The sequence below is a fragment of the Trematomus bernacchii genome, unplaced genomic scaffold, assembly GCF_902827165.1.
Source record: "Trematomus bernacchii unplaced genomic scaffold, fTreBer1.1, whole genome shotgun sequence".
Lineage (NCBI taxonomy): Eukaryota > Metazoa > Chordata > Actinopteri > Perciformes > Nototheniidae > Trematomus > Trematomus bernacchii.
In genome coordinates this window covers 5,089,661-5,102,572 of record NW_022987720.1, presented here as the reverse complement: position 1 = coordinate 5,102,572, position 12,912 = coordinate 5,089,661, and the positions used below count along the sequence as shown (strand labels likewise).

Sequence of the window (12,912 nt, the reverse complement as noted above, 5' to 3'; positions counted from 1 at the left end):
ATAGTCAGACTTGAGAGTTATAACTCTGTGTAGCTTCTTAGGGAGGTATGTGTTACCTACTCAAAGATTGTTATACATCTATTTCTGATGGCTCTTTCTTTAATTGAAATATGCAGGGACATACACGTTTTTATTAGCTACATATTCCTCCTCCTACATCCACAGGGGTCAGTGGAGCGGGCATCAGAGGGTGAGGAGCGTCTCTCTAAGGTCTGTGAGGAGGCCGGGAGGCTCCAGCTCCACCTGCCTAAAGCTGGAGCGGCACAGATCCAGGAGCATCTCTCCTCCTGTCAGAGGGAGTGGAGGAACTACCTGGACAGCTGCTCTCAGAGCCGACGAGACTTGGAAGAGAGCATTGACCTTCTCAAACAGTAAGTCATCACTCTTGTTGTGTTGTGTGTCAAAGTAAAGGAATTTGAATTAAATAGAAAAATGCATTCACTCCTTTTCAGCTTTAATGACTATGTGGAGGGTGTAAGAGACTGGCTGAAGCAGATGGATCTCAGCCTCAAGAGAGAGCGTGTTTTTGGAGTGGAGTGCCAGCAAGGAACCCCAGACACCGCAGAAGAGCTGGAGAGGATGGAAAACCTCCATAAGGAGCTGCATGCAAGAAGGTATGTATATAGTATGTGGGTGTTTGAGGCCAAATGTTATACATGCCATAGCGTGGGCTGTTAAATGTTTTTCATAACATATCACTGTCTCTTGCAAGGGAGTCCATGGAGCGTCTCTGCCAGGAGGCCCAGTCTCTGTCTGAAGCAGGCCGCGGGTCAGGAGGAGAGGTCAGAGTGACAGGCCAGCTCCAGATGGAGCACCAGGCCCTCCTAAAGACATCCAGGGAGAAGCTGCGGGGCTGTCAAGAGAGCCAGGCCTTCGCAGAGACCCTCCAAGCGGTTTGGGCCTGGCTGGAGGAGATCCAAGAGAGGCTGGGGACAGTAGACAGCACCATGGGGACCAAAGAGGAGTTAGAGCAGAGGCTGGAGACTGTGCAGGTGAGAGGTGTTGTTCTCTTGCTAGTAGACTATTTCATATCTGTAATTTCCATGGAATATTTAATATATTAAAATGCATGAAGTTGTTGGAATCTTTTTTTTCCTAATTAAAGGTGGGGTAGGTAAGTTTGAGAAACCGGCTCGAGATACACTTTTTGTTATATTCCATGGAATGCTCTTAACAACCCGATAGCTATGAATATCTTAAGTGCTTTGACAAAATATCCATTAAAAAATGTTATCTGCGGAAGCCGTAGTACTGTAAAAAGCACGACCAATCATTTTAGCCGGCCCGGCTAAAATAACTGGATGGCCTACCTGCCTGTCAGCCTTCCATCTGTGCACAAACTTATCTCGTGCCCTCATTGGTCATGTGCGCGTTCGTGTGTGTTGGAGGAGGGGCTCTGTAAGGAAGTGGCAGATTTCTTCCGGCTGTGTATTTTCAAATTCTAGCGATCTCGAGCTGGTTTCTCCAAAATTACCTACCCCACCTTTAATCCATTTTAAATGTATTAAGGTGTATTGATTTTGTTCTGGTACAGGATATACAGCTACAACTACAACAAATTAACAATACAACATAAAAAAATACCACAATCATTTATCACACGTCAGCTTTAAAACTGAACAAATTATTCTTTGTTGACCAGAATTTATCTAATCTTTAAAACGAAAAGTAACGTAAAACAAGCCTGCACTGCATCCTCTTTTTCATGATTTTACTATTAGTATGATGGGAATAATTTGGAGGAGTTAGCTGTTGAATCATACCTATTATTTCAAAAGTGGATGACATGCTCAGCTGTAATATAATGTTACGTTTCTTTTTTTAGTTTGCTATTACAGTCAACAGTTGTTCTGGTTAACACAAGAGGGGGCTGTTTACTTGAGAAAGTTTCCAAACAACTGATTTCTTAATCAAGTCCAATCTGACCCCGCTTTGTTTGCACAGGACATCCTGCTTTTGAAGGGGGAGGGGGAGGTCAAGCTGAATATGGCGATGGGTAAGGGTGAGTTGGCCCTGCGCAGCTATGGAGCCCCTGGACAGGAAGTGGTCCGCTCTCAGCTACAGGAAGTGGAGGATGCTTGGGCCACGCTACTTGTGACTGCCATGAGCTGCCACAGGTAGACGGCTCCGTTTGTTTCCTCACCTAGAGTTGAATGTGATAGCCTGCTCTGTGTGTGTGTGCACATCTGTTACACATCTAAAGAAGTGGACTCGCCTTTAACGTAATATTCTGTCACCAATACATTTTAGAATTGCACTTACAGAAACTGGAAAAAACTGTGAACTATAAACACATTTTTATCAACCACTTTTTATTCTTTACTTTTTAAATATGCTATTAAAATGTACCCCTGGACATTTCAGAGGCCATTTACATGTGTGCCAAAAAATCCTCTCTATCAGGATCAGGTCATTTTAATCACGATAGATTGATGTCTCTATGTCATTAATTACCATTAGGTTAAATTCATAATGAGAAGTATTTGTCTCTTTTTGTAACTCTGATTGATGTATCTGATTTAGAAGGTTATTTTCCGTGTGTATATGGGAGAGTTAGTGTGTGTGTGAGAGTGTGTGCATCTGTCTGTGTGTGTGTGTGGGGGGGTGTGGGGGTATCAGCATTTCATTTTTGTGTGTTTGATTGAGCAATTATGGCCCCTCCAACCAAAAATTGATCTCATTAAGGACTAAGTGGTGGATTGCAAACAGTGGGTCACACATGGGGTGTGTTTGTGTTTTTTAAGGGGAAGGGGATAACAGGAGGCGAAGGTGTGTGTGTGTGTGTGTGTGTGTGTGTGTGTGTGTGTGTGTGTGTGTGTGTGTGTGTGTGTGTGTGTGTGTGTGTGTGTGTGTGTGTGTGTGTGTGTGTGTGTGTGTGTGTGTGTGTGTGTGTGTGTGTGTGTGTGTGTGTGTGTGTGTGTGTGTGTGTGTGTGTGTGTGTGTGTGTGTGTGTGTGTGTGTGTGTACAGTACGTGTGGGAATATTGGCGTTATTTGTCCATGCAGGGGTAACAGATGGCCAGTATGAATGTGGGTGTGAATCTTAGCCCGTATGTGTTTGAACCAGGATAAAGGGGATAAGCCACTAAGCCAGTATAACAGACAATTTAGATTTCTTGGCTATATCATTGGTATGAAATATATACTGTTCCACTATTTAACAGTAAAACAAATACACACACACTCTGTATTTATATTGAGCATTTTATGTCCAGATTTGATGTACCAAAATTGAGTTTAAAGTAATCATATTGCATTTAAATTTGTATAAAACATTCTTGTTGAACCACTCAGAAAAGGAAATACCATTATTAATTTTTGTTAAAAATGTGTATAAATCTGCATACTGTATAGCTCACAGATAAGCGTATTCAGATCAACAAAAGTTCAGCAGTCTCAAAATTGTTTTAGGGTTATAAAAAAAAAACTCCCCATATGTTGGGTACTCCTCATATTTATTCATATGTTCTCTGTTTATTCAAAAACTCTAATTCCCATATGTGGCAGTTACACACTAACACAGAGATCTATTGTCTTTCCTCCAGTCGCCTAGAGTGGACCGTGACGCAGTGGGGGGGTTACCTGGAGGGTGCTGCCCAGCTGCGCTGCTGGATGGAGGCTGTAGAGAGGGAGGTGCGCGCCCCTCTCACCCCCCAGCCAGGGCCCAGAGAGAAGGCTTCGCAGCTGGAGAGACTCAGAGCCCTGCTGGCTGACCTGGAGGACCACCAGGTGGCGCTGTCCAGCCTGGAAGAAAAAGCCAGAGAACTGTTCAAAAAGACTGGCGATGCAAGTTTTAATCATGGCGCCCGCACCCAACTGCAGGTGCAGTTTGATGACCTCACAGTGTTGGTGGAGGTGCGATGTTACTTCATATTATATTGCATTTTTCAAAAAAGCTGAATCTCCTGAGTTAACCTATGCTTTTAATAATACTAATAAGTGCATTGATAACTGTTTCTGTCTTTGTTTGTAGGAGAGAGTACGTCTAGCACAGGCCGTGGTGTTGGAACACCAAGCGTACCTGGAGGCTGTGAGGGAGCTCACTGATTGGCTGATGACTGCCGGCGAGGAGCTGCATCACTGGTCTGATACATCAGGAGACTCTGCCTCCATCAAAAAGAAGCTGTCAGAAGTGAGGGTAAGGCATGGTGTCCACATACAAAGAAATCCCCTTGTTGATGCCGGCTGACGCTCCTTTTGTTTGCTTTGTATGCGCTATTGTCAAGGAAAAAAAAGTAAATAAAACAATCCTGAATGTTGACAGATAATAGTATGCCAAATCTGACAGGAGACGAGCCTATTGTGCTTCAGAGTGGACATAGATGAGCTGTAATTTCATTACTTTGACGTTATTGTCAAACAAAGGAGACTGTTTTATTTGAACTTAATGTATTTTAAATCAAATGTGTCTCTCCGTGTAAAAATAGTTTGGACCATTTGAGTAAACAGTCTCATCTCAAGGTCTATTGAGTGGAGGTTTTAATCGTTTCACACAAAAATGTATAATCAGAAGGATCTTGCACAGTTGTCATGGAATTGCAGATTTAAAAAAAAGAGCAAACACTTCAAGGTCTACATTTTTTGTGATTACTGTAGCAATTTAAGCAGTCGCTAATTACTTGTGTAATTATAATAGTCTTATCCTCAGTATTCTACACCACAAGGGTACATAATATAATAATCCAACCCAGTGATTTGGACAGCATCTGTTTTTATTTTCAGAGTCTTTAAATGGAGAAAGAAATGTTTTTTCTGAATTGAAACTGCTATCAGGATAAGTCTTCCACATGCTTCAAGTATATGTTGTAGTAGAAAACTTCAGCCTGTTAGAAAGTATAGTCTGTTGCTAAGGTAACTGATTGCTGAATTATCTGAACCCATCTAATCTTAATGGACTCCCGCTATGAAGGAGGGCACACTATGTAGGGAATTGGAATTGGTTTTCAATTTGTTCCCATATCACAGCCAAGTATCTCAATCTCTCCCGGCACATTTTACAGACACTAAGTCGGTCTATTACCATGTAAAACGGTACAAGGGAAGAGCAGTGCAATTAATGCCTAAGCTTCTCCCTGTTCTATAATTCTGCAATTACGGAGGTGAGAAAATATGTGAGGAGATATTGATTTGCATATCAATTTCACACAGGGGCCCTAATTATCACATTATATATATCTGTGTTTGTAAAGCCGCGGTGTGAAGCATTTCAGTAGAAGAGCAAATATAATTTGTTGTCTATACAAGCTAGTTGCGCCGTTTTCATTTTCCATTCATGCTCTCAAGGTTAATGTGTTGTATTTCTTCTCACACACAAAAATTATCAGCTGCTGTTTTTTTTTCTCCCTTTTAATCCATCAGTTCAATGCTATCACATCACACTCAAGTGTTTTCTCTTCCCACCCTCTTCCTCTGAAGTGCTACCTTTCACACAGAATGAGAGACGTGGAGGGAGTGTGATACAGGCGTTGGATGAAATTAGTTATTGTGAGAGAATACTCTGATGGCAAATAAAAATACAGGACATCAGAAGTGAAGCTTCAAAGGCACTTTCAAAGAGCAGAAAGGGATGGAGCAGGAGATATGTGAAGTCTATGTAGGCAGCTTTAAATAGAATCGGAGGTTGCTGTTTCCGTAGCCACAGTTTCCGTAGCAACTATGTCTCATATCTCCCATCTCCTCAGGAGCGCGTTGAGTGTCGGCTGCTGGAGGGCCGAGAGCGCCTCAGCCGGGTTCGTAGGAGCGCTGCGTCCACGGCGGAGCACACGGCTGCGGGCGGCTGCGAGGCCATGGACCGCCAACTGGGGGCGCTGTCCCAGGCTCTGGAGCAGTGGGAGGGGGCCGCTCTGAGGGCCAGGGATGGCCTGGAGGGGGCCCTGGCCTCTGCTGCAGCCTCAGAGGAGGAGTATGAGCGTCTGACCGCCCAGCTGGAGGACGAGCTGAAGGAGCTGGATGGACGTCTGAGGGGGTGGAGCCAGGAGCTGATCAGAGCTGAGGGGCGGAGCAACGGAGAGGAGGCAGTGGAGGGATGGCAGATGGCTAAGGTATGGTAACATGAGATTTAAATAAATGTCAGCTTAACGTTTTAATTATTCACTGTTGTTTACTCGTATTCACTGCTAACAATAGTTTATTAAAAATTATGAATTATAAAAACTCTGTTCGACTGAGATTGGGGTTGGCGAACTGTGATGTATAAAAAGCTGACAGTGTCCAATGTGCAGCATCGTACTATGTTAATTTTAGAGAAGGTGATTAGCATTGTTTAATGGAAAAATACTCGCAGACAAACACATTCACACACACTTACACACTGCAGACATACATCCTCTGCATTCAGCTCTGCTTTCAGTAATTATCCATTCTATTTGTAAATCCTTAAAACAGATTAGTTTGTAAATCAGCTTTACTGGGATGACGAAGGAGTGACAGCTTCCCATCAATTTCCCTTGTTTTCTCCTCAAGCTGTCTTCTGTCCTCTCTACCCCTCCCCCTTTTGTTTATTTTGTGCCATTATTTTCCACTATCTCTCCCTCCCAAACATTCCCGCCTTTCAATTCCTTCCCTTTCCCCTTACTTGTTTGAAGTGTACAGTGATGTCTCTCTCGACCGCAGGGGTTATTTCTTAGATGCCCTCGCTCCTCACCTCCCCTGCTGCTCTATTTCTAACCTCCACAGGATGTTTACAGTGGGACAATTTCTCTGTATTGTCAAGGCCATACCAGCATGCACACCCTCACTCTCCTCGGCGGGTTCCTTCAGCCATGCCTTTCTCTGGTTTCCCTCAATTTGGGGCTGTCAAAGAGCAGAGGAGGAGTCTCCCCCCTCCTCCGTTTCTCTCTCTCTCCTCCTCCTCCTCCAGCCGGCTTCCTGTGTCCAGCCTTGTTTTCGTTACGCGCTCGTTTGTGTGCGTTTGAACCAATCGCGCATCTGTGACGGCTGACAGCTGAATTCCACTGGGAGAGAGCGTGAGAGAGTGAGAAGGAGGAAAAATGTGTGAGAGGCAATGAGTGCAAGGAGTGGGAGGAGGGAGCGAGAAAGAGGAGAGAGGAAGGAAGAGAAAGTAGAAGAGGAGGGAAGGAGAAGAGAGCAACGGTTACAGGAGAACAGGGAAGAAGGGAGGGTTGTGTATTGGTCATACGTCAGAAAGAGAACAAGCGAGCGAGAGTCATACAGAGAAAGAGAGAGAGCTTTTACATATTTCATGGGACAGGATTTCATGACTTTGTGAGTGCAGAATGTGAGGCACGCTGAGGAGAGCGGGAGAACATTATCCAAGGCTCCTTCCTGCCACACTGCGCGAAGAACAGAAATGCTATTGTACAAGCAACACTGTGAGTATGTGTTGGAGCGTGTGTGTGTGTGTGACAAGAGCTAAAAAGACGAAGACAGGGTATGAATAGGAATGCGAGTGCACTTATTGAAGGGTGTCATGCAGATCTGTTGGGTGCTTGTCTCTCCTTGTTACACACACACACACACACACACACTGAGCCAGCTGGTGTGTGTTTTGTGTTGTTTAGGATATACTGGAGGGCTTGCAGAGCGCCGAGCCGATGGCAGAGAAGTTGAAAGGACAACTCAACGACCTGGTGCGGTACTCCAGAGACCTGGGCTCACACTCTGACCGAGTCACTGCACTTATCAAACAGCACAACAGGTGAGAGGACATTTTTCTACTTAAGTGAAACAGCGTGTTGTGGAAAATACTTTGGTGTTTGTTTTCCTTATGTGGATTTGAAATGAAACTGAGATTTGTTGGCTAAAGCTGGGTGATAACTTTATATTGCCATCTATGGAATGCATAACAGAAGAACATTGCTGCTTTGCATAAGGTTTTCACTTATAGTTGCCATATCTTGCACGTAATGAGACCATGCATAACACATGTATTCATTCATTACCAAAGCCACAGTAGAAGAAGCGCAGAGTCCTCCCCCAAAAAACACTGCTCACATGTCAGAGTGGGCAGGGTAACGGCACAGTTCTACAACCTTATTTGTATGAGAAGAGTGTGCTTGTGTGTTTGTGACCATCTCGCACAGAGAGTTGTTGTGACATGTATGTCAGCCAGACGAAGGCTAAAGGTGACAGAGAACAACCGAGCCACCAGTTGCTATGCGACATCCAAGCACCTTCCTTCACCTCTGCTTGTTCACGGTGTTTGTTAGTTTTTGTCCTTCTCCAGTTTAATTTTATGGAAGGCTGAGTGTAATTTGAGGGAAATATCATTTGGATGATTTTTTTTCATGCCCTCTAATTGCCTGCTATTGTTCATTTGGTTTAACGCTTGCTTGTGAAACACGCCATGCCAAAAAAGACATGTGTGCACAAGTATGAACATACAGTAGCATGAATTATTTATTTATTTAATTTTCTCAAAATATTGTAGAGTACTGGGACAAAGCACTGTGACAAAAAAATATTGGCAGACAACCTGAGTGAGGTCAACATGTTGGAGATGTTTTGGCGGGTAATTGGCTTTGGCTGCTGATTGGCAAAAACAGCACCCTTCCTCATTCACTAGACTTTTCAGTCAGTAGCAGACTTGGCCTGTGTGCACTTAGCACCTGTCCTGCATTAAGCACTGCGGAAAGGAGAGCAAGGGGAAAGAGATAGTAAAAAAAATAGAGTAGGGGGAAAGGAGATGGAGGTGGAAAAGGCAGTTTCAGAGCTCATGCCAGATTTTTGCCCATCACAGCAGAAAAAAACTGCTTCTTCCAATTACATGCCAACCTCACTGTAATACCCTTTCATGCTCTTATCGCATCATTAAAACTCAAGGGTGTCTGTGTGTGTAAATAGAAGGTTGTGTGGGTTTTTTCTTGTTTTTCTCATGCCTCCCTTGGGACAGTAACCCCTGCTCAAACAGCTGAGCACCTTGTAATCCTTTCCATCACTTCCAGACCCCCCCCCTTTAACCTTCACCCACTGCCCAATATATATGAAACCCAATGACTCTTTTCCCTTTCTTGTCCTACTTGTGCACATTATGACTTGGCATACTCTTAACAGTAAATACGTTTTGTTGGTGCAATTGAGGTTACATTTTTGCCTGTAGTATAAAGAAAAGGATGTTCCATATAGCGTCTGAGTTGTGGAGGTGGATGGATAGTAACGCTTTTGATTGATGTTCTATCACAGACATTTCAAGCTTTCAATGTTTTCTAATAATTCCCTTACCTTTGCCATGCTGTAGTTGCCATGTACAAATAAAACAGCAAGTGAGACTTAAAACACTGACATGAGAAATGTTGCATTGAACTTAATAACAGGTGTGTCGCAAACGTCCAATATCAATGTTCTGTACTGTTCTAGCTTTATACTCTGAGGGATATACTGTATGAACAATAGAAATAATTCTGGATCCTGGTAACAGCCAACTCAAATGTCAAAGTGTCCCTTTTAATATATCATGTTGCTTCATTGTAACCTTTCCCTCACACACTGTATCCCTGCCATATCCCTTCATTCTCACCCTTTTTCTTAAAGCATCAATCTGTCAACCCCAGTTTTCTCCGTCTTGTCACCCCTGTGAACTCTTGCCCCACTCATATGTTGCCTCTCAACCCCCTCCTACGCACCACCATCCCCCACCCCATTTGCCCCAATGCTCATTCCTTCCACTCCACCCGCTTTGCCATTTCTCCACCTGCCCGTTCTCAGCCCTGTTCATCTCCCAGGCTTCCCATTCGCCTCCTCCATTGTACATGTACAGTATGTTAGCATCTGCACGTGTCCTCTTTGTTTTGATGAGCACATGGACAGTAGACGGCAAACACATCCTCTGGACCCAACCCCTTTCTTTCTTTGTTCATTTCTACTTGGACTTCAACTTGTGAACAACATGTTAAATCTTCTCTCTTGTCCTGCAGCCTCAGTCTACGGGCATCCAGGGAGTGTCAAAATAAGGAGCGTTTGTTGGAGCAGAGGTTCCGCGCAGCATTGAGAGACTTCCAACAGTGGCTGGTCAACGCCAAAATCAGCACCGCCAAATGCTTTGATGTTCCACAAAGTGTTGCCGAAGCCTCCACCGCTCTGCTCAGGATCCAAGTAAGAGATATATTTTTCCCAGAGTGGACATCTGTTCAATTCCTACTACGTTCTTAAAATAATGTTAACATAGAATTATGGTAAGGTGCCGTCCTTTTGGTCTGCACATTGCAGGTATCATTTTGAAGTCACACTGTTGTTCAGCCTGTGAGCTCCTACTGCTCTACCCAGTTTTGATTCTCTTTATTGCTGCTTGAAATATAAAGTGCATCACCTCCTGTTTCCCCAGGACAGACAAACTAGACACAGAGCAGCAAATATACAAATGGAATCACATTTTGTATTCAGGGATAGAAAGTGGAAGACTTGATATTTATTTGCATGTCACTGAATATTGCTTCCAATCCAGCCTTTAGAGAAAGACCTGCATTTTTAATAACTTGGGTTGCACAAAATATAATAAAACTCATTCATACTCGCATGTCTGACTGCCACCCAGAACCCAGAATGGCTTTATTGTCACACACTATTGCCCATTAGCTAGCTGAAATGAAGCAGTACGGATTTCAAATCAAGTTGCTGTATACTGAAGAAGTGTAATTTATCCACTTACATATACTAGATTTTCTGTATTGATTGTTCACCTGTTGAAAGATATAAATCAACCCTTTTTTAATCAAAAACATTTGTGTTTGCTGCCACTGTTGCTTGTGAAGCTTTAAATCCTCAGTTTGGTTTAACTCTAAATCGACTGTGACAAACCAGGGTTCATTTTAGTATCCTAGCATGGATTGAGCAGGCTTAGCAAAGATTGCTCCTACAAAGGAGATTGCTGAAAGTGAAATGATGTAATAGTTAAAAAATCAATCCACTTTCAAGGGGGATTGCTCAAGGGGATGTCTGTATTGACATGCCCACTGTTGAGTGTCCTCTGGTGGGCTTGTCGGAGTGGCGGGACCTGCCGAAGGCTGCATAAGCTAAAAGTGGGCACAAAGCCAAGAGGGATAAGAGAAAGCTCCACAGCGGGGTCTCTGTGCCATTCTCTTTAAAATATCTGTGTGTTTCTCGTTCTGAGAAGACTGTGTGTCTTTCTATGAGAAGCTGGCAGGTGTAACAGTCTGGCAGACTCTTAAGAGCACCCCAGGGTCCTGGCCACGAGTCAGGTGCTGTCGTTTAAGGTGGTCCCTGCACATCCCTGCCCCAGACCGTTAATTACCTCTCACACACCTGACCATGTCCACCACTAAGGAATTATGGTTATTGCTTTGAGCTGAGCTTAAATAGTAAGAGTAATTCTACATTAATAATGTGCAGAAACTGATTTAATTGCAACATATTTTATTCAGTGTGAGCAGTACTTTATCATTTAATCAACAGTCACACAAAGAGGGAGTTCAGAATGTCAAAATAACATACGGTTACTTTTAGAAATAATTTGACAAAAGCATATGTGTGCTCCTTCAGAAGTTTCTTGTGTAGCCTTAAGGATGAGCAGGAATGTCATAGGGTGCATGGCAGTGAAGGAGAGAGGAATATTGAAGTGGAGCATGTTTTATTTATTATTGACTTGGGGAGGAATGTGGAACAATGTTTCCACATGGCTGACCTCCAGGAGGGCAAGCATGGGAGGGGCGGGGGCATCCATTGTGTTGCGCTTAATTGGTAGTATACAGATACATTGGCAAGGGGAGAATGGTAAGTGTGAAGAAAACTGAATGAAAAGAGAAGAGAGAATGAAAATAAAGAGAAAGAGAGATAAAGAAATTGACTTTCTATGCCTGTTTTTGGCTGCACTGTACTACATTTGTGTGTGTGTGTGTGTGTTAGAAGCCCGAAGCTGTAGTGTGTGTGTAAGTGATGTGCTGACTGCACAGATGGTGGAGTGGTCCCTGCTGCGCTACTGTCATCGACTCAGCTCTGAAGGAGGGGGTGTGTGTGAGGGGGTTTGTGTACATTTTATGTGGGTGGGTACGAGGAGCTATGTAAAAACCGACACATTTCAGCCTGGCTGTACTGTCCTAATCTGTGATAGCCTCCCTGGGTCAGCCCCCTCCTTCTGCCCACGCATATGGAATGAGTAATGGCTCAGTCTAATTACTGCTTTTGACAGTGTAAAGTGAGATCCCAGGACACAGGGGGAAAAAAATCTATTGGCCATGTAGAAAATTGCCATATTGATTTCAGTTAGGCATCAACTGTAGCATCAAAAGTGGAAGAAAAAACAAGTTGTCATTCAGTCCATTTTTCCCCTTTCACTGTCACACTCTCCTCCCTTTGTGTGTGTGTTTGTGTTAAATAGTCACAGTTCCTTTGTCTTTGTCTGTGTATCCCCACAGGAGTTTCTGAGTGACAGGGAGCATGGCCAGGCCAGGCTGAGTACAGTGGGGGCCAGCGGGGAGCTGCTGATGGCTGTGGTGTCCAAAGACAGGGTGGAGGGAATCAAGGCCAAGGTGGCAAACACCAGAGAAGACTGGACGAGCCTGATGAATAACCTGCAGCTGAGGGAGGATGCACTCAAGGTTAGTTAAAATGCAGCTTTGTTTGCATACTGCTTTTTTGTCTACTTTAAAAAAAGAAAAGACAATCTGCTTCCAAGGTTTCTATATCTTTAAGTATTGGTTAACAGTACAGAATTGGTGATTTAATGCATACAGATTGAACAATGTCCACATATTTGTTTACAGTTTGTGTCTTCTTCCTGTTTACCTTTTTACTCACTTTTTTTTTCATGGCATAGGTTATGTGATTTATTGTTGACTATCCACATAGAGAGATTTGGCTTTGATATCGTATATCTATTGTCAGAGGACATACAAACTAAATTTCAAGTATCAACATGCTTTCTTGAATAGAGTTGTTTCAGTCTGTGTACAGGTAGTTTATTTAAGACATTCTCTAGTAGTTTTTGACAACTTATGTGTAC

The 12,912-nt window shown here is 43.5% G+C and overlaps 1 protein-coding gene across 4 annotated transcripts in view; it reads left to right on the top strand.

Annotated features, from left to right (window-relative positions):
• syne1a (spectrin repeat containing, nuclear envelope 1a) overlaps positions 1-12,912 on the top strand; it is a 131,505-nt gene that overhangs the window by 48,226 nt on the left and 70,367 nt on the right. For 3 of the 4 annotated variants that reach the window (XM_034142803.1, XM_034142801.1, XM_034142800.1), the window contains 10 exons: positions 166-371; positions 453-614; positions 713-992; positions 1,945-2,117; positions 3,545-3,854; positions 3,973-4,137; positions 5,681-6,040; positions 7,520-7,656; positions 9,872-10,049; positions 12,326-12,508. In XM_034142803.1, the coding sequence (XP_033998694.1) occupies positions 166-371; positions 453-614; positions 713-992; positions 1,945-2,117; positions 3,545-3,854; positions 3,973-4,137; positions 5,681-6,040; positions 7,520-7,656; positions 9,872-10,049; positions 12,326-12,508 (2,154 nt within the window). Of the gene's footprint in view, positions 1-165; positions 372-452; positions 615-712; positions 993-1,944; positions 2,118-3,544; positions 3,855-3,972; positions 4,138-5,680; positions 6,041-7,083; positions 7,331-7,519; positions 7,657-9,871; positions 10,050-12,325; positions 12,509-12,912 lie in introns of those variants that run through there. The other variant, XM_034142802.1, reaches the window with a different exon arrangement.